General features: G+C 32.6%; 2 protein-coding genes across 2 annotated transcripts; both read left to right on the top strand.

Annotated features, from left to right (window-relative positions):
• Positions 1–2,322: 2,322 nt before the first annotated feature.
• Positions 2,323–5,227, top strand: LOC105332089 (uncharacterized). Its single transcript, XM_011434529.4, has 2 exons — positions 2,323–2,418; positions 4,294–5,227. Exon 2 carries the CDS (start codon positions 4,305–4,307, stop codon positions 5,040–5,042), a length of 738 nt encoding a protein of 245 aa, XP_011432831.3. The 5' UTR covers positions 2,323–2,418; positions 4,294–4,304; the 3' UTR covers positions 5,043–5,227.
• A 5,754-nt stretch (positions 5,228–10,981) lies between these two features.
• Positions 10,982–12,186, top strand: LOC109619003 (probable G-protein coupled receptor 139). The gene has a single exon (XM_020068097.3). It carries the CDS (start codon positions 10,988–10,990, stop codon positions 12,182–12,184), a length of 1,197 nt encoding a protein of 398 aa, XP_019923656.2. The 5' UTR covers positions 10,982–10,987; the 3' UTR covers positions 12,185–12,186.
• The last annotated feature ends 12,523 nt before the right edge of the window (positions 12,187–24,709 follow it).

The following is a 24,709-nucleotide window of genomic DNA, read 5'->3' as shown; positions in this document are numbered from 1 at the left end:
AGCTATTGATTATGAAAGTAAGAAAAATTGTGTTCGATTTTCTTTCATCAATGAATAATTACTAAGTCTCGATCCGAGCAAAATCGGTAGAGTGATAATAAGCTCAACAGCCGTCCAGTAAATCATAACATATCATCTGATTTGAGAATTTGTGGTATTGATAATCTTTTTCCAGTATGGCTACCATAAATAAAAACATTTTGTCTAAAAAAAATTGATCAGAGTGTGACATCAGCATATACTAAAACCTATTCTCTGTTTTCTAAAGTATTCTTTTTGGTCACATAAAACAGATTAAATTAAAATAACTGAGGGTAAGTATTGTAAATAAATTGCTTTTAAATTATTGGGACTATGACAATTCAACACTTCATCATCAAATTTGAACATGGTCATGTACAGTTTCAGACGCGTTTTTACTGAATAAATGGAAAATCCCCAAATCAGTTTAGTGAGGAACTACTGGTTTTTGGCAAAATAACCAATTGCGAGGACCGATAATGATATGCTGTCACCCATAGAAAGTAAAAACCTTTTCAATCAGATATTTCTGCTTTCATTGTGATGAATACGTTTTGTTAATTGCACAAAGACATTAGCTTCTCTTGTTGTTGATTTCAGGCAGGTATATGTAGGGGGGGGGGGGCAGGCTCATCCAAACAATACTGACAAGCAAAAAAAAAAAGAAGGGAAAATGTTACTTTGCAGAATCATGAAAATCCCAAACCGGGGGGGGGGGATGGTTCACGGGGGGGGGGGGGGGGGATGGTTCACCTTTAACTTCAACTTCAATGTTCATTTTCTTATTTTCAATTTTTTTTTACATGGTCTCATAAAAGTGGGGAGCCATCTCCTTCTTAAATCAATTTATTGAAAATAAATTTAAGAAAAAACTTTGCCCCCACGCCCCCCCCCCTTTCTGATGCTACGTGTCTGGATTTAATATATCACATGTACATGTATCTCTTAGGATGTAGCTGCAAGATACAGGTACATCAATGAAAGCGAGACAGAATGTATTGACATATTTTTATCTAGCTAGGAATGCTAGCACAGACGTCAATGGCACAGGAAGTTATCGCACCACCAACACATCCACCAACACCAGCATCACCAACGTCAGCTCAGATAGAGAGAAGATTATACCAGGTAAAGCAATGAATTTAAAAGCACCTGTTCAAAGATCAAACAGAATTGAAGACCACTCCTCTGCAATATGGAAATGTTTGTCAGGGAAAGAAGCGACAGAAAAATAGTTTAAAATGCACATCATACCAAGGGGGAACGTGGAAAATCAAAGAGCTCAAGTACTGACAGGAGTTCATTTTATTAACTACTATTCATTTTAGAATCAACAATATGTAATTTTGCATGGCAAGTAATTTTTTAGCTGTATTAAAAAAAAATAATATATTAATGATCGGGCTTTGTCGAGAAGAATTTCGAGTTATAATGCGAGACGGAAAACCCCATATGAATCATGTTGTGTAATATTTAAAGATTAGAAAATAGACTTATTATAAAGAATTAACGCCAGCATGCTCTACGATGCATTATGTATGAGAAATCGAAATATTTCTGGAAAATTCTACCCAAGCAATCGTAAATACTCTGTAATTTCCGCTGGTTTCGCCAGCGGAAATGTCCGAGTAGTTACGAATGTGACAGCGAACCGCTGGCGTAGGAATACACCACGAAAAATCTAAATTGTTCGTACTATGTAATATCTGACTATTTTGTTGTGTATAAAATGTTTCATTGAAAAACAGTGCTTCTGAATACATTACATCGAATTTATCGATTATTTTCAAGTACCATAAGTCTTGTCAGTGCTGATGATTTGTGCTTAGGTCCAGACATTTTTCACCTCCGTTTTGCCACAGTTACGTAATCGTTGAAAGTTTTACAACTTTGAGGCAATGTCATTTTATAAAAGCTCGGAAAATTTCATTAAAATCGATAATCAACTCTAAAAATGGAGAAGTATGTGTAAGATTAAGGGGGGTGTGCGGCTATCTTGTACATTTGAAGATAAGAATATGTAAACATTTCTTGAACTGGCTTGTTTCTGCCCGAAGCTGGCTAAAAATGTTGCCAAAAGATATTAAAGTAATAAATGTGAAATCCTACGTGTCATATACGTATTTTACTGATAATATTTTCTTGTCTCTTGATTTGACAACGTGTTTAGTTGGTTTAAAGAATTCTCCACAACATTTCTCACTCTCTGTTGAGTTACTGCAATAAAAGATTACAGTAAATTAAATCACTAATAAACTATGCAGATTTTCCTGTGAGCCCTTTCAGTCCTTTGATTCAACAGGAAGTTTTAAATCGATTACGGGTTACGCTTTCGTTTTGTTCTGTAGTATTTCGACACCTCGACAACAATCTATAGTCCACGTCTTTGCACTTTAGGTAAGTGATATCATCATAGCATCAGGTAAATGTTTTCAAAGTTGTAACGATTATAATTATTATCATAACAACAAGTACTGTTCATATCAGATACACGCGCTGCATTCGTGACAGTACGTGTACAGACTAGAACAAAAGTTATGCTGCTGATTTACTTCCACTTTATTACGATTGTGTAAACAAACTGTGCATTTGATAATTTTTGTATCACTAGAACTACATGTACATGTAGTAGATACTCAACCATAACGATATTGATTTCGATTTTGCCAAATTCTGCCAAATGTAATTTGTAATATAGACGGTAACGACTGCAAAAACTAAATTAATGTAACCCCCCCCCCCCATTCCCCAGCTTTACTCGATCATGGATGTTTTAAATTTCTTGATGAAAAAAAAAAATCTGTTATCGTTCTTATTTTGTTCTATCTGTATTACTTTAAGTTGTGTTGCTGCTCAGTCGGCCAATCCAGGGTTTATAAATTCATAATCGAAACATCATGATCGACACGTGTTGAATTTCTTATCGTGATCGAAAGAGAGGCTTCTTGATGAGGAAAATGTGTATTTGACACAGTAATTTTTTAATCAAAGTACTGAAGTACTGACAGGGATTGATTTCATAGACTACAATATATTATAACTTATTTTCATATCAACGATATGTTACCTCGCATGACAAGTAATCTCTTAACTCTATTGAAATAACTACGGACACTATTTTCTAATATAAATTATCGGGCTTCTCCAATAAGAATTCCGAGCTATAGACAGACACCCCCCCCCCCCCCCCCCCATGAAGCTTGTTTTGTTGTATTCAAAGATTAAATTAAGCCATCTAACTCAACGATGCATTTTGTATCAGTAATCGATATATTTCTGGAAAAGTGTATCAAAACAATTTTTAACAAAAAAATAATAATTAAAGTAAAGTCATGTCTACGCTAGTACTGGTGCTTTCTTTAGATTGGATTCTATTAGTATGCCCTTGATTCTAAACGCTACCACTGTAATCAAACTGGCGTAGAAATAAATACGAATACAAAAATATCTTAATTGTTCATACCATTTAAAATCTAACTATTTCTAAGGTATTTATAATAAAGTTTCCTCGAAAAACAATGCGTCTGAATGCATTACATCGAATTTATCGATTATTTTCAAGTACTACGTATTGTCAGCAGTGATGATTTGTGCATAGGTCAAACCATTGTTTTATATATTTCCGGTCTGTCAGAGTAACTGCATAGGAGAGTTGATAAAAAACAACTCGATTCCAAAAATCTGATTCGTTCATAAATAGGCCATCTTGGTTTTCGGTTTACTTGGATTTATAAGATAAAGCCAGAAACGTTAAATAAATATATATTCAAACATGAACTTAAACTGAATGTTAAAATTCGGCAGCCTATTTCGAAATAGGAAATATTCCTTTACCTTACGCATGCCCAACTTAACCTTGTCCAAAACACCTTTTAATTGAATAGGCAAAATCAAGATCAACTCCCTAAACTCTGATAAGTTTATAAAAAAAGCCTTTCTTGGTTTTAGGTTTTACTAATTTATAAGATAGAGCTAAAAACTTTAATTTATTCAAAAATGAATTTATACAAAATTTTAAAATTCGGTCTATTTCGAAATAGGAAATATATATGATGTATTATCATAATACGCATTTAATTATTCCTTTACATTTTGCATGCCCAACTAAACCTTGTTCAAAACACCTTTTTAATTGAATACGCCAAGAATTATTCATAAGAGCACCAAATGATCTGATAAAAGATAAATAACATGAAAAATGATTTAGTGATCGGGCACATGCATGGTATTTCCGTTGAACTCATGTTTGACGCTATATAATTGCTGTTTTAGGTACAGTGAGAATGGCACACCCTGCAGCGCGTTCCGTCCACCTTTGGTTTGATTTGCCAAAGAACGCAAAATGCGTCTGTAATGAAGTATGCGTCTCCGAATCACAGACAGGGAGCTATTTTTGTGTCATTGGATTCAGTCGTGGATACAGCGGCATACAAGAGCTGTATGATGGGAGGAAAATGGCAATTTTCTCTGTTTGGGACAGCTCTTCAAATTCAGATCCCTCAGAGGACCAACGAGTACAGGTGGCCTACAGCGGCAAGGGAGTTGAAGTGTCACGGTTCGGGAATGAAGGAACAGGTGGAAAGACCATGGTGCCTTTAGAGTGGAAGTTGAACGAACCTGTGCAATTTAAAATGGAAGCTCAAGACGTGGATGGAACCTGGACCGCCTACTCTTGTTATGTTAAAATGAACTCTTCAGATTGGTTTCATATGGCAACAATGAAGACGATTGCCAACGGAGAATTGCTAAATGGAGTTTACTCATTCGTAGAAGATTTCCGCCGTGACGGCGCCAGTCATTGCGAAATTCGCAGCGCTAAATTTGGCGACTGTTACAGCAAGGCAGACGATTGCCAATGTAAATGCCAGAAGGCGACATTCACTGCCGACAGTTCAACGCCCACGTTGAATATCGATGCAGGGTTGTGTGGAGATAAATTTTACTTGACAACTGGAGGTGATACAAAAAACACGAGTACACAACTCAATTGTTGCATCGCTAAGCCACCTGAAACGAACTAAATCCCCAAACTGTGTAAATGCTGATCCAGATGCGCGAATCCGGAATAGGTAATGTGGAAGGTACCTTCCCCATCCCTTTCCCGAAATAATTCCAGCATGAAATCACCGTTTATATTGGAATTCATTTTCCAGAATTCGCGCGTGTTAGTGGACTGGTTTATAATTGCTGGAGAATCAATGTATGCGACTTTCACTTTCTTTTTAGTATTTTATGTGTTTAGATGTATATATCATATAGAACATATTTCAAAGACTATTATTTTGCATGTTAGAAAAATCATGATGAAGAATTCAATATATATGAATCTTGCTTTTTCATTTTACATGTACAAATTGTATGTCACCATAACCACGAAAATTCACAATAAAAAGGGATGAATGGCTTAATATGTAAACACACTTTACGATATTTTACTTTACGATAGAACTTAAATGCAAGTTCATCACTATATTTTATTTTCAGACACGTTTATCTTGGCAATGAACAAGGTAAAAACATAGTACATATAATTTTTAGAATGAATTGAATTTAAGAGAGACCGATAGTGGTGACAGATGTAAGATCATATTTATTATCTTCGAAACGCTATTCGAATACACGAAAAGTTATGTGTAAAGATAAGAAAAAAATTAAACAATGTATAGATATCGATATTTGAATATTTCCGTCATGTTGACAGCGTATCTGTATTTGAAGGTTAATCTCTTGGCTGATTTGTTTAACACCCAGTCTCCTTACAATGAGTCCTTCAAGCTACAAGGAAGTTTAGAACTCCCTACCCCCAACACCCCCCTCTCTCTCTCTCTCTCTCTCTCTCTCTCTCGTAAGTATAGCATCGGTTTTGGAAGCGCAAGAATGATAAATCTCTCATCCTTTCCCCTCCAAAAAAAAAAACAAAAAAAAAAAAAGGAAACGCTTACTCCTAATCAATGGTCGGGAATGGGGGTGCTGTAGATATTAATGCACTATACGAAAACGTTAACAAACAGTTCACTTATTGTTTTAACTTTATGTACAAATGTATATAAATATAAGTACATGTAAAAGGTCGGTTGAAAAAAGTGTCCCTCATCTCTGTTACTACGTGCCTAGCTTTCTCTCTCCCCTCTTAACTTCAAGATTAAGACCCACGATATCTAAGTAGAATCTGCACGTCATCTTCAGATTACAGCTAGTCATTGTTATGATACAGCACGCATGTAGGTCGTTCCTCTCATTTTAAAACATATCTGACAGACGAGTTTACCAGTTATGAAAGCTGCGGTTGATTTAGAACTATTTATATGGTTGTATATGTGTTCCTCATCAGGTAATATGCATCTTTACAGATGATTCTTAATTCTTATAGAAAATAGGGAAAATCTTACAATCTTACAATATACATTTTCAATTTGGGTTTTGAATAACCCATTTCACCACCAAGAAAAATGGAGTGCAAGAAGTAAAACAAAAAAGAAATAACGAAAAAAAAAAATTAAACAGATATTTGTAGATGCATTGTGGAATACTTATTCACAGAACACATCTTATTTAGAATTTCATAAATGACTATACATAATACGAGTCGATATAGATATAATAAGACGTTACTTATAAAATATTGACGTCGAGCACAATTAAACAGCCCTGGAAGACACAGGGACTTGTAACACATGTTAGCAATTGATTATGAAAGTAAGAAAAAAGCCTTTCTTTCATTGCATCTGTAAGAAACTATATCATTGTTCAATATATATTGCGACAAAATGAAAATAAAATCCGTTGAAATCGGTAGAGCGTTCAGTTAGTCATATGTTTCTTTTTCTACAGATTAACTGATTTCGTGATTCATGATCATGCTAAACTTTCCCAATATGGGTACCGAAAGTTTGGATATTTTGTCTCGAAACACATTTATTAGAACCTTTCATCATACTTAAAATCGTAATTAATGTTTGTTTTGTTTATAAGTGTTTAGGCTTTTTAGTTGTTTTGTTTTGTTTTTTCGTTTTTTAGGGGGGAGGCGGGCATATCTTTATAGAGATAGGCTTTATAATTCAACATCTGCAATGCTTTATTTAATTAAATGACTATTACATTATCTACAAACATCATGTGACCAGTTGCCTGTCTCCCATAAAGACAGTAGTTATATTTTCACTGCAAATAAAATTAAACAGAATAAATAAAATATCTAAGGGCAAGTGTGAAAATGTTTAATGATTGTGACTTACACTAAAAAAAACACTTCATAACATTTGAACATGGTCAAGTAAAGTTTCAGACTATTGAAAGAGATTCCCTCTTATTTTGTAGGCTATATATACAACATGTATTTTGTCAAAACAACCACAGGCCGATTTTTTATATTTGCGTTGTTATAGCCCAAAAAGCAAAAACTGTATACAGACTTAATTTCGTCCCGTTTTATTTTCGCCCCTCTACACTTGCAGATGGTTTCGCCCTGTCTTAAGATGCTGTTACAAGAAATTTCTTTTGGTGAAACTATATGTTAAGACGTATCGAATTGCATTTATTAGTATGGAAGCCATTTTCTGTCATTTGGAATTGCTCTAATACTTTCTTTGGTTTTTTTTTAATTCATCAGGAAAATTCAAAATAAAAATGAAATGAAAATTTTTGACACTATAAAACTCATTTCAGATGTTCCAATTATAGATGACTGATATAAACGAAATATTTCGGTCGGTTTTTTTAATCTTAAGATATAGTCGATCGAAAAATTTAATTTCTCTTAATTCTGTCTGCGGAAATGTCACCTCTAAAAGTCATCTTTGACAAACATTAATTTTTTTACTTAACAGACAAAAAAGACTTCACAGAGGTGATTATGAAATTTGAACAAAACAAAAAAAACCCCCCAAAACAACTACCTTCCATATGACTTAACGTGGCCGACATTTGAAATAAGAAACTTACTATCATTCGACTTTATACAGTTTACGCTCCTCTAATTTAATATAGTACCTTAAAAGAACAAGTTGGTATTATATATTTTCATGAAACTTCACAAGTATACAAGAGTTTGTGTATTTAACATGTTGTTAAAAAATAAAGAGTTTTTTTTTTCTATTTTAGGTTTTATGGAATAAAAGCCAAGTGAACCTCCTTGACTGAGCATTTGATTACATTTATTTTTACATTTACCAGTGTCTTTGCCTGTGATAACGCTACTTATCGATTTTGTACTATGTAACCCATTACTTCAAAAAAAGGAATCGTTCTGTGAATATTATGCGATGACAACTTGTGATCAAATCTATCATAAAGCCCTTCACCAGTCCTCATAATAATCAAAGAATGATTCCTTATTACTTAAATATTACATGCATACCAAAGTCAAGCGCCAAATATACATATACCGTATAAGTACATTTTGCTCCGAGTTTTGGTTTGCGAAATCTGCGATGTATTCTCAGCTTAGGTATACACTGGTTTTAAGTACATACAATTTTTCAATTTCAAAGGATAAAAAATTCACTCAGTACATGTTGTTATTATACAAGACAGGGATATTGCGAGGGAGAGAATTATTTCTTCGGGATTTGTACGGTTTTCTCACTTATTTATATATTACACCGCACATGGACAAAACTGGACATATTTCATATGTACGAAAGCCCATTGAGCTAATTTTCGTAGGTAAAATAAAAATTATTTCGTGAATTAACGCGAAAATTTCACGATTTAACGATATATATATATATATATATATATATATATATATATATATATATATATATATATATATATATATATATATATATATATATATATATATATATATATATATATATATTAATATAGTCATTTTATTTTATATAGTCATTTCAAAACCCTTTTGAATAAAAATGTTTGAAAACAAACACCTTTTAGTTTTAAATCATGAAATACTTATTATTCATTCTTATTATTATATTATCCATATTACGTTGTTTTATGAAGACAAAATCATATTTTTTACATATAGATATTAATAAATCTGATAAAACTTCATAACATTTTTAGATGTTATATTTTCCAAGTAGATAATAAGTTAGAGCATCATTTTTCATTTGTTCGCGATTCAGTGTTCGAACAGGCATTCATTATCTTTTTCTTATAAAATTGATATAATTTTCAACCGTCGGGAACTTTTAAAATCTTAGTACTGATTTTTGAATGACATATGTAATAAATTAAGAGGCAAATTTACCATATTTAGATTTGAACAAAAAATTGAAAATTTCAATTCACAGTTTGACTTTTTTTCTGATATTAAACTAGGCGTTAATTTATGTCGCGGCGATATATATAACATACATTATAACGTTTTGAACAATTATGATATTATTTCAATTCTAAAATGATACTTAATAAAGCTTTTAATTCGAATGAAAATTTCTATGATTAAAATATGTTGATGCCTCGTTTTCTATAATATAGCGCCCATGAGAATGTGAGAAGCGCAATGCATTAGTTCTCAGATTTTAAATATTTTCTTCATTTGAATTTATATCAATTTGTATAAGGCTTTATCTGATCCATTTACATCTTTATATGCTGAGATTAATATTTTGTTTTATTTAGAATTAAATATGTGTGTTTTCAGTCATTGTTTTTCATAGGTAACTTCTCACTCCCTGTTGAATTTCTGAACAAATACATATATCGATATCAAAAAGGCCAACTTATTACTATTTTTTAATCATAACAGATATATACATGTAAAGTCATATTTTTACAGATCCTCGTCCTTTGTGTAACTCATTAATTTGACTAAATATCGCACTTCAAAATAATTCCTTGAATGCCTTTTTACATTTAATAACCGCCATTTTATAACACACGAATGTATAAAGGAGAAATACAAAATCGAGAAAGATAAAATAAGATTTTCTCCTGGTTTTGAAAGAAAACATTACACAAAATTTAAATATCAAATTAATATGATCTATCTTAAGCAGCAATTTATGTTTAAAAGAGAACAACAACATCGCAATAATCTACTTATCAAAATCAACAGCTCGTAAATTATGTTAACATATTCTAACTTTTATTGGTTATACTTATTTTGAAACAAACAATAATTCATAAATAATTAAGATAAGTTTTAAAACAATAGACTCTCTTATTCTCTCTGTATTTTCCCCCCTTTTTAGTAAAATATTTCATGATCACAAACAGATTATTCAATTGAGTGTAAGCATTCTCTTTTTCTTAGTGTATATTTATATGTTACATGTACGTAGGAACTTTTTGATACGTAGTAATCGTTAAAATAACTTGCATGCAATAGGGTGCAATCACAGTAAGGTAAAATTATTTAATAACGTCTATGTCTAGATCTTTTACTAATTAACAATTTTTGATCTTAAATCATCAATGCGCCCATTAGTCATGGACTTTTTGACAATTAAAAATTAATCTAGATCTAGACTTGTATATAGATTTGCATATAAGTTCCTTTTCTGGAAGGTGTGTGATGTCGAGACAGATACACACGTAACTACCCAGGTAAAGAATAATTATTATCTTCTTCCAATCAACAATTAACGAGTACATTAAGAGACACACAGAAACACGCCTGATTGGCACAAATGTTATTACTTCGAAGCAGAGTTTCGACATTTGGCGTTAGAATTGTATATAAGAAGGACAGCCGTGTTTAAATGTTTATTATCAAAGACAGATAAAGATGGTTCAGAATAGGTAGATATATTTACCTGTAGACTGCGTATGATCATTAACAAAAATTAATGAATATCGGTAAATGCATGCTACTATCTGAAAAATTAGTGTAAGACTAGATTAGCATGTTGGAACAAGTGCAAATATAACCAATACTACCGACATCATTTTATTTTTCCCTTATGGATATACTTGGTTTTTTTTGGAGGGTGTGTTTTTTGTTTTTTGTTTTAATTTAATTTTGTTTTTGATTTCTCATTACAGCAGCAGTTCGATGGAAGATTATATTCTTTACGACCATCAAAATACCTCTGTGATTTTTGAACGCCTGCAAGACTACATGATGTCCCCAAATATTTCGTTAGATATTCTGGAGGAAGTACACATTAAGTTGCAGGCAATACTTTCGTCACAAGAAGGTCAAGATTTCATTAATGAGGACACCACTGATTTATTCCGGATTCATAAACTGCAGCGAAACCTTAAGTTGTATATATCACCAATTCTTTTGATCATTGGTTTGATTGGAAACACATTGTCCTTTGTGATCCTTAGGTACGACAAAGAGAAGAAAATGTCCATCAATGCTTATTTGTCGGTACTAGCACTGGCTGATATCATGGTTTTGATATCTGGATTGCTCTCTCTATGGGTGCAGGAAGTAACTGGGGTGGATTTCTTCAGAAGTGTCGATATCTCGTGTAAAGTTTGGAATGTTATTGCATTTACTTCCAGTATATTTTCTGTGTGGTTGATTGTTGCCATTACTGCTGAAAGGTTCATAGTCGTCTGCTTCCCTCTGGCTGCACACAGAATTTGCAACAAAAACAGGGCAATTGGAATCATTGTCTTTCTTTTGGTATTTAGCGTGTGTTTCAATGCACACTTTCTGGTTACAACGGGAATAGTTAACATTGGCAGCTCACGACTTTGTGACGCCTTGGATGGTTATAAAACGTTTATCAGGAAAGTTTGGACATGGGTTGATGCCACTACGTATTGTTTCTTCCCTTTGTTCATTATTTCAGCGCTTAACACAGTTATCATTTCAAAAGTTATAACTGCCACCAAAAAGAGGCGGAATCTGCAGCATCTTAAGCGCGGAACGTCGATGGGTTTAAAACAAAGACAGAGGCGTGACATCAAACTGAACGTAATGTTACTTACTGTGTCGATTACTTTCTGCATATCTTCCACTCCGATGGTTATTCTGATGGTCACAGAAGTCCTATTCCAGGAGAACGCATCACCCAGAAAATCAGCGGCACTGCTTCTGGCGCGAACAATCTGCGAGCTGTTGATGTATGTTAACCATTCCATTAACTTTTTTCTGTACTGTATTAGTGGACAGAGCTTTACTAAAATTTTCATGAAGCTGATATCGTGTAGAGGAAGATATCATTCGCTGTCACAGTATTCTTTCAGGAGAAGGTCTAATGTGATAATTACGAGCAAAGACACAGGTTTCTGATAATCATGTAGACAAATTTAGTAAATGAATTAAAAAAGTTTTTCCACTTTCGTACTATGTCTCGCATCTTATTATATAACACCTACAGTGTATATGTTTAAAACAGGACCACAACAGATACAGACACACATTCACACGATGGTTTTTGGGAGTTGATTTTAATCAATCACCTATGCACTTACATGTACTCGGGAAAACCGAAAGTGAAACAGTGTTTGGACTTAAGCACAAATTAATACCGCTGACAACACTTAGTTCTTGAAAATAATCGATAAATTCAGATGTAATGTATTCTGAAGCATTGTTTTTCAAGAAAACATATTTATCAATACCATGAAAATAGTAAGATTTTAAATGGTACAAATAGTTTAGATATATTTGGAAGTGGTACGTATTCATACGCTAGACTTCAATGTACTAGTCTCGTTTAACCAGACGCTCGGATGTCTCAGTTAATATCCGACAAAACAGAGTCTCTCTTGCTTGTCGGAGATAAACGGAGACAGTCGAGCGTTTGTTTGAACAAAACTAGAGTTCAATCTTGCCTGGATCCATACAATTTCTCAGAAATATTTCAATTACTGACACTACTTGCCATGCAAAATCACATATCGCTGATTTTAAAATAAATGATAATCGATAAAATCAACTCCCGTCAGTACTTCAGTACTTTGATTCTTCAATTTTAAAAACTTACACAGAGGGATTTTTTGTTTACTAAATGATAAGCGTTTACTCCCAGTACCTGATGGTAAATTTTCTCTGTCTCCATAAGTTATGCATATTTTGAGAGATAAATGCTATATTCACCTAACGATTGACAAAATCATAGTGTAGCAAAATACTTTAAGGAAATGATTCTAGAGGATGTCTTTTGGTGCTAGAACTATTATGACTTCATAATTGATTTGATGAATCTTTTCCGTTCTTTACGGCTTTAAAGGAATTAGGTCGAAAATTTAACAGTATTTTGACATTCTATATTTAATCATGAGAAAAGTAATCCCGATATCTATATTCAATTTGACATCATTTTAAAGAGGAGGTAAAAAGCTTGTTTAATGTCGTTTTTGGAGAGACAGTAGGCATTCCAGATATATTTCATTTGTCAAAAATGGACAAAACTCCGAGATTTGTTACTTTTATCATTCATATTTCATAGAAAATGGTTGTTTAAAACGTAATTTTTCATTGTATTTACCAAACATTTACGCCCCGGCACACCCTATGAAACAAAGATATTGTTATGAAGCATCATTAAAAGAATTTATATCTTGCAATTGAATTTCATAAACCTGTAGGCACCTTTCATTTACTATATCTTGACCTTATAGGGATATTTGCGGTATTATGCATTTCTCTGCCCAAAAAATAATGTTTTAGTTAGTTGAAATCATAAATATAAGTAATTATGTAAAATGTGAATACCCTATTTACGTCATAATGTATACTGTATCTTATTTTGATAAATTAACGTTTTTGAGGAAAAAATGGGTGTTTTCGACGGATTTTTGACTGGGAAACACCGAGCGCATGTTTGCTCAAGCACCAGTTTTACTAGTGTGTATAATTACAAACATAATTTATGTAAAAAGCATATTTGAGTAGACCTGCGCTCTATACTATCAAAGGCAAAATATGGAGGAAAGATGACAATACTTTCATTTAATTGTTTGCAAAATTGAGAGAATTGGCCAAATTTTGTGACGTCATAGATGAACAATGATTGGATAATGATAACTCATATGAAGATTAATGTGATAGATATCTTCTGCATAATGTTAAATGAAGTTTTGATATTGATACAATACTATTTTTTTATTTGGTTGAAATTGGGGGCAGATATTTGAATTATACCAAATTTAGTCCATTCTATTAATATTTGAAGAATGCATTGCAAGTTTTATACACGTACATGTATAATTAAAGTTTATCAATGGTTCCTGGAGAAGATTCTTTTTTACTTCAAATGCTGAATAATTAAGTCATTACCCTTTTTGCATTCGTTTAGTATATATATAAAGGAAATTGCATACTCTGGTATTTTGGAGAAATGCCTGGTAAGGTACCCTAATTTTTTGCAAGAAAGCTTGTCAAAATAGTAGTAATTCATCAACAAATTCCTGGAAAAAGTTATATAAAGTTGAGGAACGTGTCGTCTGACCTTAAATAATATATGATAATATATAGATTCCAAATAATTAAAGCTTTAGCACTAGTACTGGACTAATACTGTGGCCCCAAGAGGGGTTCAAAGTTTAACATAGAAAGATATATTGAAAATGTTTTTTAAAAAGTTTTTCTCGAGAACTATAATGCTACAGTTTGTGAGATTACTATGCAAGGATCCTCAAATTGTGTAAACTCTAATGTAGTGGAACCAAGAGTTATCTTTCTTGATGTTCTGTACAGTCTGAGAGTCATAGAAGTCATAGAAGTGGAATTCTTCTACGTTCAGTTTTTCAGGCTGTGTACGTGCGGTCCCACCGCAGTGGTACACATTTTCATTCCTATGTTACTATTTATGTTGTTCAAGCCAACCATAAACCTCAGACCAATACTGGGTCCCCAGGAAGGGGTTCAATATTTAAAATAGAAAAAGCATATGCTACGAAATGTAATGTTACAAGGAACTGCTGTTCAGGTGAGCGATGTGGCCCATGGGCCTCTTGTTTTTGGTTGTTCCATGTCTTGGTATGAAAGAAACATTTCAATTATCTGAAAGTGTACTTAGAAGAGGTAAGCAGATACTTGGCAATCAATGTTCAGATGTGAATAAGATGTCACTCAAGAACGTCAGAAAGCTCCGACAAACAACTGAGTGCTCAACACACAATTCAAAACAATAAAATATGATGAACTTGCACGTATCTATAAGCATTTTAGCAATTAATCTGTCTATCAAAATTATGTTAGTCGCAAATATATTAAACCAACAACTCAAGGAAGGGCAATTGATATAAATACCGCTACTATGCTGATGTTAAAGTTGTGGTATTCGTTATCTTTTTTTCAATGCCCAAATGGGCAAGAGATTCAATACAAAAAGAATGTTAAACAGTACTTCTTTTTTTGTAGAATTATTGTGCACATTGTCAAAATATTATCATTTAGACTTAAATCTAGCTTAAATTTTTGTAAATCGAATGCTTTTGGGAGGAAACGCATTTTTAATTATTATCAGATCTGTCAAAAATATGTTCTTTAGGAGCAAATATATTAGAAATATTTTTACTTAGATTGTTTAGTAAAGGCTAACTTACATTAATTCAGTTTTACAAAGAACTATTTAGCGAATTGTATACTATAGAAGATTATGTGCTATTCAACGGAAAAGAAAGTAACACGCATAATTTTTGTCTTAATTAAAAAAATGATAAAATGTTAAAGTGGAAGTATTTTATTCAGACGGGATTTAGACATGTAAAACATATAAAGTTATATCAGTTTTTTCTTTTTGACCAAGTTCTTACATTGTTGAAATTATTCAAGAGTATGACCCTGATGTAAGTTTACCGGCAATCATAGAAAATTACAGACCTCTGTTAGAAAGCATCCCGACAGAATGGAAAGAATACGTAAAGGTGTTTCACAACACTGCTTTTCATGCAGACTTTTGTGTGAATCAATCTGTATTAAATTTTTCAGTTCATTTACTGTGAGTTTTTTTTTTTAACAAATTACTGGTACAAAAATTTGTCCAATATCCTAGGCCTGTACTAAATAATTTTTGGATAGAAAAATTTAATATCGATGATTCTGATGTATTTTTCAAATGACGGACTACCTAATTAGAGACTTAAAAACTACCTGAAATTATTGAACGTGCTATTTCAAATGTTTCACAGTGCAATATCTACATATGAAAAATCGTTTAAAATGGGGAAAAAGAATCTTGGTGTTGTTCATTTTGCTCATTTCAAAACAAAAATTTCAATGCATCTATTTATTGGTTGTAATGACCAACACGATTTTATCAACAAGTTTATTGTTTATCATTTAAAAACATTATTAATAGATATAGATGAAAATATGTTCAATAATTTAAGATTTGATTAGATGTCTTTCTCATCAATGTCCATTTTACATCATTTTTTTTTTGTTATCAATATGTAGATTAAGTATTATATACAAACGTAGACAACTGTTTATTTAAAGTCAACAGAAGATGGATGTTACATGTACTAGATTCTGTAAATACATGTTAAGACAATTTATTTCATAAAATTAATTTCATTTCATTAAAGAAACAGGGTTTGTGTTGATATTCAATTTTTAGCCGGGCCCTGCTGAAAGCAGAGTCCTGGCTTCAGGCAGGCAAATCGCAAATGTTACTATAAATAGCACAAATAAACAAAAAACCAAACAGCGTCAAGGTTAAGCTTCCGCTATACCAAATAGTTACACAAAGAGCCACGTTTTGTCAAAAGTGTTGGCATTTTGTTTCTCTTTTTTAAATTTCTAATGAATTGTCTATCTTTTTTAGTTTTCTTTTAATAACGTGTTTTTAAAACATTACTATGCATTTTGGACACATACAATGCGCATGAATTTCCATGAACTACTTTGCTGCGCGATGAAGAAACGGGGATTGAATATATAATGCTTGTTGCAAAATTCAAGGCGGCAACTGTTGAACTTTTTAACTTCTACTAGACAGACATATTTTTTGTTTATAGCCGCTTACAAAATTTAGTCGCTCTCTGATGCTTTGCCGACATTAAAAGCATGAGAGAGAGAGAGAGAGAGAGAGAGAGAGAGAGAGAGAGAGAGACAGAGAGAGAGAGAGAGAGAGAGAGAGAGAGAGAGAGAGAGAGAGAGAGAGAGAGAGAGAGAGAGAGAGAGATTTTCAGTCTTTACTACACAATATGCATAAAAAGAAACACCAAAAGAGCCCGGCTTTCAGTAATTCAGTACTTTGATTAATTTAAGTCATCTTGTATAAATTCCTTTGTTTATTGGACAAAGCCATTTTAAATAATTGATCTGTTTATAATGTTGAATATCGATAAAAGATAAAAAGAAAAACTGTCCAGCTTGTGATCCGTAAATCCCGAGTTCTAATCTCGCTGGGACTTTGGTTGTTACATGCGGAAATGAAGTTTTAAATATTTATTGTTAATCTCCAAACTGCAAAGTTTTCGCTTATTTGACGTATGTAAGTTTATCGTTATAATAGCTTTCATAATCAATTACGAAGGTCGATAAAAAAATACGAGGCCTTTTACCGTAGCTATGTTATCTAACGTCACATAACTAATAAATTTAGTAGACATGATTAAGCAGTTGTTTTTTGTTTTCATGACTTTTATGAAAAATATGACGGACAGCCCAATTGTCTTCGTATTTTTTTTTATTTCCCCCTTGTAATTTACAGTAAATTTCAGTTACCTTTTCCAGGTGTGTTATTCCACCTTTTGAAACTCAGTATCCTTATCAATCCAAATCTAATCCATAAAACATGACTTATATTCGATACGTCACACAAATAAAGTAGCTTTGAAACTTTTTTATTTAACAGTATTTTTGTACTTATACATATGTACATTCTACGTTCTACTTTTTTCTAAAAATAAAACGGTATCAGGTCACTAAGAGATCAATCAGTTTAAAAGAGTTTTTTTTAAAAAAGCGTCTGGGTAAACAAGACGTCTTCTGCGTAGCTTCACACAGATAAAGGCACGTAGCATCGTCTAAAAATATGCAGTGTGTTTGTATGCTAGTCGCAATTGAAATATGCAAATCTATGACAACCATATTACACTACTCGAGGAAAATATCCTCTCTTCTACCAAAAAAAACCCAACCCAAATTCACCTTCATTGCCTTCAAATTACATTTACCGAAATATATTTTGATTACCATTATCTTTTATTCAAAATTGAATACACATCTACCTTTTTTACTTATCACATTGTAATAAATACTTCTTACTCATCCTTCTCTCTGTCATTGATTTGACGTTTTAAGGTAAGCCACTTTAAGATTCTTTGCTTCTTGATAAATTCTTTCTGACTTGCGTAAGGCTGCATTACATGTCTTGGGTAACCAAACTAGAAACTCTTTTAAAAGTTTGGAGTTTTTCGCCCTGAAATTGAGCTGAATCTAATCAATAAACTGCACATTGTAAATAATATTAATCGTAGTCGCAAGGTCATACAAAGGGACATCAGTCTTGACTAGCTGAATAGGTGATTTTAGTGTGGAGCCAACTGAGCTTGTCATCTGTGTCTAAACTTGCGAGGATTGATCGTACTTGACCAATATTAAAACGAAGCAGAAGCCTACTGGCCACGTTTCATGGAGTTTTTATCAAGGATTTTGTCATCATCCGGCCCCATAGAAGCTAGTTACGTATGTTTGAATTCGAGTCCTCTGTCAAAAGGATGAAAAAATGGCCTACAAGTACCCCCTTTTCTAATGAAAGCAACATTACCAACAAGTTGAAATCCCCTCCCTCTCTCCCCCATGATGATGTAGAATACCGGTCATCGGTCACAAATAGTCGACTTGGTTGCCGGATGACTAGCATGCATCTACATGTACATGTAAACCTAATTGAGAAAGCTCTTATTTCTTAAATCAGAGTCTTTAAAACTGATTTTACACCGTCGATTCAACAGAAGACGAACGGTCCTCAAAACATAATGTTCGTACCCCTGGCGCTTACATGTGACCGACCATGGGAATGACCACTGGCGTTTCCACGAACTGATATACTGCAAGCACGGCCCGATACTGTGGGACTTATTCTTGATTTTCTTTATGTGGACCCTCTGACCTGATCTTTCAATCTTTTAGAACCATTTTAACAAGACCTTGGACTTCCAATCGGTCGTAGCTATCTATTTCTTGCGTCAAAAAAAGTTGAAAATGACGAAGTTTCAAGCGGAATATGTATAACGAATTTGTTTAAGTCTTAGCTAAAAAACCAGACAAATCTTGTTGATTCCAAGGAACCATGGCTGAGTGGGCAGCAAAAAAATAGACAGGCCTACGTCATATAGCTGTTTCTTACAATTACGTGTACCCAAAGACCAAGCTCTTGTTAAAATGGTTTTACTTGTACATGTATGGTGATCAACAAGTTACTTGACCATCCAACGGATCGGCATTCCTTTTAGCTTGGCCGTTTTTATTAGTCGGCCTGTATCTCATAATGATTTTTTTTTTCGTTTGGTTACATGATACTAGTATCCGATTATATAGGAAATATTACCTTGAAGTTTTCATCTATATTAGAATAATAAAGACGTCATTTGATTAGTTTTTTCTACAAAATGTCTATAGAAATCAGTTGTACTTGAGGTTCTAGTATATTGTATAACGTGATAATTTCATGAACTCAAAATAGTATTACGCTTGACGACAGTGAACATCGATGAAAGAGTTGTCGCACCTGCACTGTAAATAAAAGTTCTGTCTGCTTCGTTAACATTATTCACCCAAAAGTTAAAAATTATATTAAATCAATGCACATCACCCAGTATAATTTTTTTTTATGACCTGCAATATGATCTTCTACATCATTGACTAAGGCCGACACACCTTGTTTTAATAAGGTATTATAGACATGACCGTTTCTTTAATTTCATTCTTCATTTTTAATCATATTTAGATGAATGATTTTGATACTATCCTTTTGAAATATTAGACAGTTCTGCTGTTGCATCATTTATTTAAAAATGCATGTGTTAATTGATTAACATGGTTTAGAATCAATTTGAAAACAATAAAATTCAAAAACCAATAACCAACTACACGTTTAAAAGTTGAAATAGTGAAATAAATGTATCAAAATTTAATTTAAAACCGCTCAATTTGATTATTGTTGTTAACTACATGTATTTATCAAATTATTTTAAAATCCATAATTAAAAAAAAAACAAAAACAAAACAAAACAAAAACTAAATAAACATGAATATAATTATGCAACCATCTTGACACATTGTCAATTCATTTCACAAATCACAGTTGACATGTTTGCATAATAAATATTAATTGCATCCTGTAGCAATAATAATCCATTTAACGAAAATACTTTTTTTTTCTTTTGGTTTGATTAGGTAAAACAATAACAACCAACTAGTATCATTAACTTACACTCTACGCCCTTTTTGAAAACAATGGCTGTTTAATAGCAAAAAGACTTAGTATTAAATATCCAAATTTGTTCAAAAGCCAGTTAAATATTTCAAGAATCTACGATAATATTTGTTTTAAAAGAATGTTAATCTTTGAAGTATTATCTGATCTTCAGTGTCCATTATCAGCGCGGCTTATCCCACACTTTCCAAGGTTTCCAGTTTCCCTCGACAAATTCTGTAAAAATGTATACAAGTAACGAGAAATTAAGTTCCAAGCCAAAAAAGGAGCAAAATAACTCGTTGAACAATACAAATCAACTAAACTTGGAAATTCCTTAAAATATGGTTTTATTTATGGCTCTTAAAAAGGGTTAGAGGGAATCGTTAACAATAAATAAAAAACTTCCAATAAACAAAAATATTTTCTCTATAATTTTATAAAGAAACCCTCTAGTTAAAGAAACAGGGTTTGTGTTAATATTCAATTTTTAATTTATGTCATCTTGTATAAATTCCTTTGTTTATTGGACAAAGCCATTTTAAATAATTGATCTGTTTATAATGTTTAATATCGATAAAAGATAAAAAGAAAAACTGTCGAGCTTGTGATCAGTACATCCCGAGTTCTAATCTCGCTGGGACTTTGGTTGTTACATGCGGAAATGAAGTTTAAAATATTTATTGTTAATCTCCAAACTGGAAAGTTTTCGCTAATTTGACTTATGTAAGTTTATCGTTATAATAGCTTTCATAATCAAATACGAGGGTCGATAAAAAAAATACGAAGCCTTTTACCGTAGCTATGTTATCTAACGTCACATAACTAATAAATTTAGTAGACATGATTTAGCAGTTGTTTCAAACACTTGGAAATAAAAGAAGTTCATGTATTCCTTTATTTACAAGAACTATTTAGAATCTAATCCTGCAAAAATGGATCACGGCGCACGGTCAAACTTAGTGTTCTGTCAACAATAAACCGTATTATGTTGAAAGTAATATCTCCATAAATTGGGTTTAAAATCATATAATATTGAAACCTAAAATTAAGCATTGTCATGATATTCTATGTACCAAATAATGACGGGGTATATAGATTTGTTGAACAGATATCAGCAACTAAAGACATATAGTCTTCCTTAAAATTCAATTTGACTAAAAACATTGAAGACCCCGGACGCCACGGTGCAACGAAAAGTATGAACAGTACAGATTTAACTCGGAAAAAAGTCGATAAAAACTGTAAAATGCTCAATGGTGGAAAAAATAAGAAAAAATTATTTGCACATTTGTGTTTAACTCTTACACATTTTGTGGGGGTTGTGGTAGCTGTATTTTGGACATCAAACAGAACGAAAGAGAACTGAATATATGTAAATATTTTGTCAAAAGAAAAAACAACGTCATCTGACATTTAAGGATTTTCTTACTGTAAACGAAGAGGCATGCGGTAAAAAAAACGAAACAAAAAAACCAAATGTGAACAATTGCAAATTAGATGTCAAATGAAATATTGCCGATCTAAATTGTATGAAAAAGAGCGCAAGCCTAAGGGTGGTATAAAGATTGGATACTTCTATTAACAGTGCATGCGTCATATTGACGTTTATATGTTTCAACTCTACCATGCGCCGTGGTGACAAAACATGTTGTGTTTAAAATCGGGTAACAAAAATACCTTTTCATCAAATGGAATGAAACTTCGTATATCAATAAAATATGTGTTGTTATATAACCTAATCTGTTATTTATGACTTTTATGAAAAATATATGACGGACAGCCCAATTGTCTTCGTATTTTTTTTATTTCTCCCTTGTAATTTACAGTAAATTTCAGTTACCTTTTCCAGGTGTGTTATTCCACCTTTTGAAACTCAGTATCCTTATCAATCCAAATCTAATCCATAAAACATGACCTATATTCGATACGTCACATTAATAAAGTAGCTTTGAAACTTTTTTATTTAACAGTATTTTTGTACTTATACATATGTACATTCTACGTTCTACTTTTTTCTAAAAAAACAAAAAAAAAACGGTATCAGGTCACTAAGAGATCAATCAGTTTAAAAGAGTTTTTTTTTAAAAGCGTCCGGGTAAACAAGACGTCTTCTACGTAGCTTCACACAGATAAAGGCACGTAGCATCGTCTAAAAATATGCAGTGTGTTTGTATGCTAGTCGCAATTGAAATATGCAAATCTATGACAACCATATTACACTACTCGTGGAAAATATCTTCACTTCTACCAAAAAAAAACCAAACCCAAATTCACCTTCATTGCCTTCAAATTACATTTACCGAAATATATTCTGATTACCATAATCTTTTATTCAAAATTGACTACTTTCTACCTTTTTTACTTATCACATTGTAATAAATACTTCTTATTATCCTGCTCTCTGTCATTTTATTGTTCTGCTGATTTGAGAAACGTTTTAAGGTAAGCCACTTTAAGATTATTTGCTTCTTGATAAATTCTTTCTGACTTGCGTAAGGCTGCGTTACATGTCTTGGGTAACCAAACTAGAAACTCTTGTAACAGTTTGGGGTTTTTCGCCCTGAAATTGAGCTGAATCTAATCAATAAACTGCACATTGTAAATAATATTAATCGTAGTCGCAAGGTCATACAAAGGGACATCAGTCTTGACTAGCTGAATAGGTGATTTTAGTGTGGAGCCAACTCAGCTTGTCATCTGTGTCTAAACTTGCGAGGATTGATCGTACTTGACCAATATTAAAACGAAACAGAAGCCTACTGGCCACGTTTCATGGAGTTTTGATCAAGGTTTTTGTCATCATCCGGCCCCATAGAAGCTAGTTACGTATGTTTGAATTCGAGTCCTCTGTCAAAAGGATGAAAAAATGGCCTACAAGTACCCCCTTTTCTAATGAAAGCAACATTACCAACAAGTTGAAATCCCCTCCCTCTCTCCCCCATGATGATGTAGAATACCGGTCATCGGTCACAAATATTCGACTTGGTTGCCGGATGACTAGCATGCATCTACATGTACATGTAAACCTAATTGAGAAAGCTCTTATTTCTTAAATCAGAGTCTTTAAAACTGATTTTACACCGTCGATTCAACAGAAGACGAACGGTCCTCAAAACATAATGTTCGTACCCCTGGCGCTTACATGTGACCGACCATGGGAATGACCACTGGCGTTTCCACGAACTGATATACTGCAAGCACGGCCCGATACTGTGGGACTTATTCTTGATTTTCTTTATGTGGACCCTCTGACCTGATCTTTCAATCTTTTAGAACCATTTTAACAAGACCTTGGACTTCCAATCGGTCGTAGCTATCTATTTCTTGCGTCAAAAAAAGTTGAAAATGACGAAGTTTCAAGCGGAATATGTATAACGAATTTGTTTAAGTCTTAGCTAAAAAACCAGACAAATCTTGTTGATTCCAAGGAACCATGGCTGAGTGGGCAGCAAAAAAATAGACAGGCCTACGTCATATAGCTGTTTCTTACAATTACGTGTACCCAAAGACCAAGCTCTTGTTAAAATGGTTTTACTTGTACATGTATGGTGATCACCAAGTTACTTGACCATCCAACGGATCGGCTTTCCTTTTAGCTTGGCCGTTTTTATTAGTCGGCCTGTATCTCATAATGATTTTTTTTTTGGTTTGGTTACATGATACTAGTATCCGATTATATAGGAAATATTACCTTGAAGTTTTCATCTATATTAGAATAATAAAGACGTCATTTGATTAGTTTTTTCTACAAAATGTCTATAGAAATCAGTTGTACTTGAGGTTCTAGTATATTGTATAAAGTGATAATTTCATGATCTCAAAATAGTATTACGCTTGACGACAGTGAACATCGATGAAAGAGTTGTCGCACCTGCACTGTAAATAAAAGTTCTGTCTGCTTCGTTAACATTATTCACCCAAAAGTTAAAAATTATATTAAATCAATGCACATCACCCAGTATAATTTTTTTTTATGACCTGCAATATGATCTTCTACATCATTGACTAAGGCCGACACACCTTGTTTTAATAAGGTATTATAGACATGACCATTTCTTTAATTTCATTCTTCATTTTTAATCATATTTAGATGAATGATTTTGATACTATCCTTTTGAAATATTAAAACGTTCTGCTGTTGCACCATTTATTTAAAAATGCATGTGTTAATTAATTAACATTGTTTAGAACCAATTTGAAAACAATAAAATTCAAAAACCAATAACCAACTACACGTTTGAAAGTGAATATGAAATAAATGTATCAAAATTTAATTTAAAACCGCTCAGTTTGATTATTGTTGTTAACTACATGTATTTATCAAATTATTTTAAAATCCATAATAAAAAACAAAACAAAAACAAAAACAAAACAAAACAAAAACTAAATAAACATGAATATAATTATGCAACCATCTTGACACATTGTCAATTCAT

Source organism: Magallana gigas, chromosome 8 (assembly GCF_963853765.1).
Source record: "Magallana gigas chromosome 8, xbMagGiga1.1, whole genome shotgun sequence".
Classification (NCBI taxonomy): Eukaryota; Metazoa; Mollusca; class Bivalvia; order Ostreida; family Ostreidae; genus Magallana; species Magallana gigas.
This window is presented reverse-complemented; position numbering and strand designations above follow the sequence as displayed.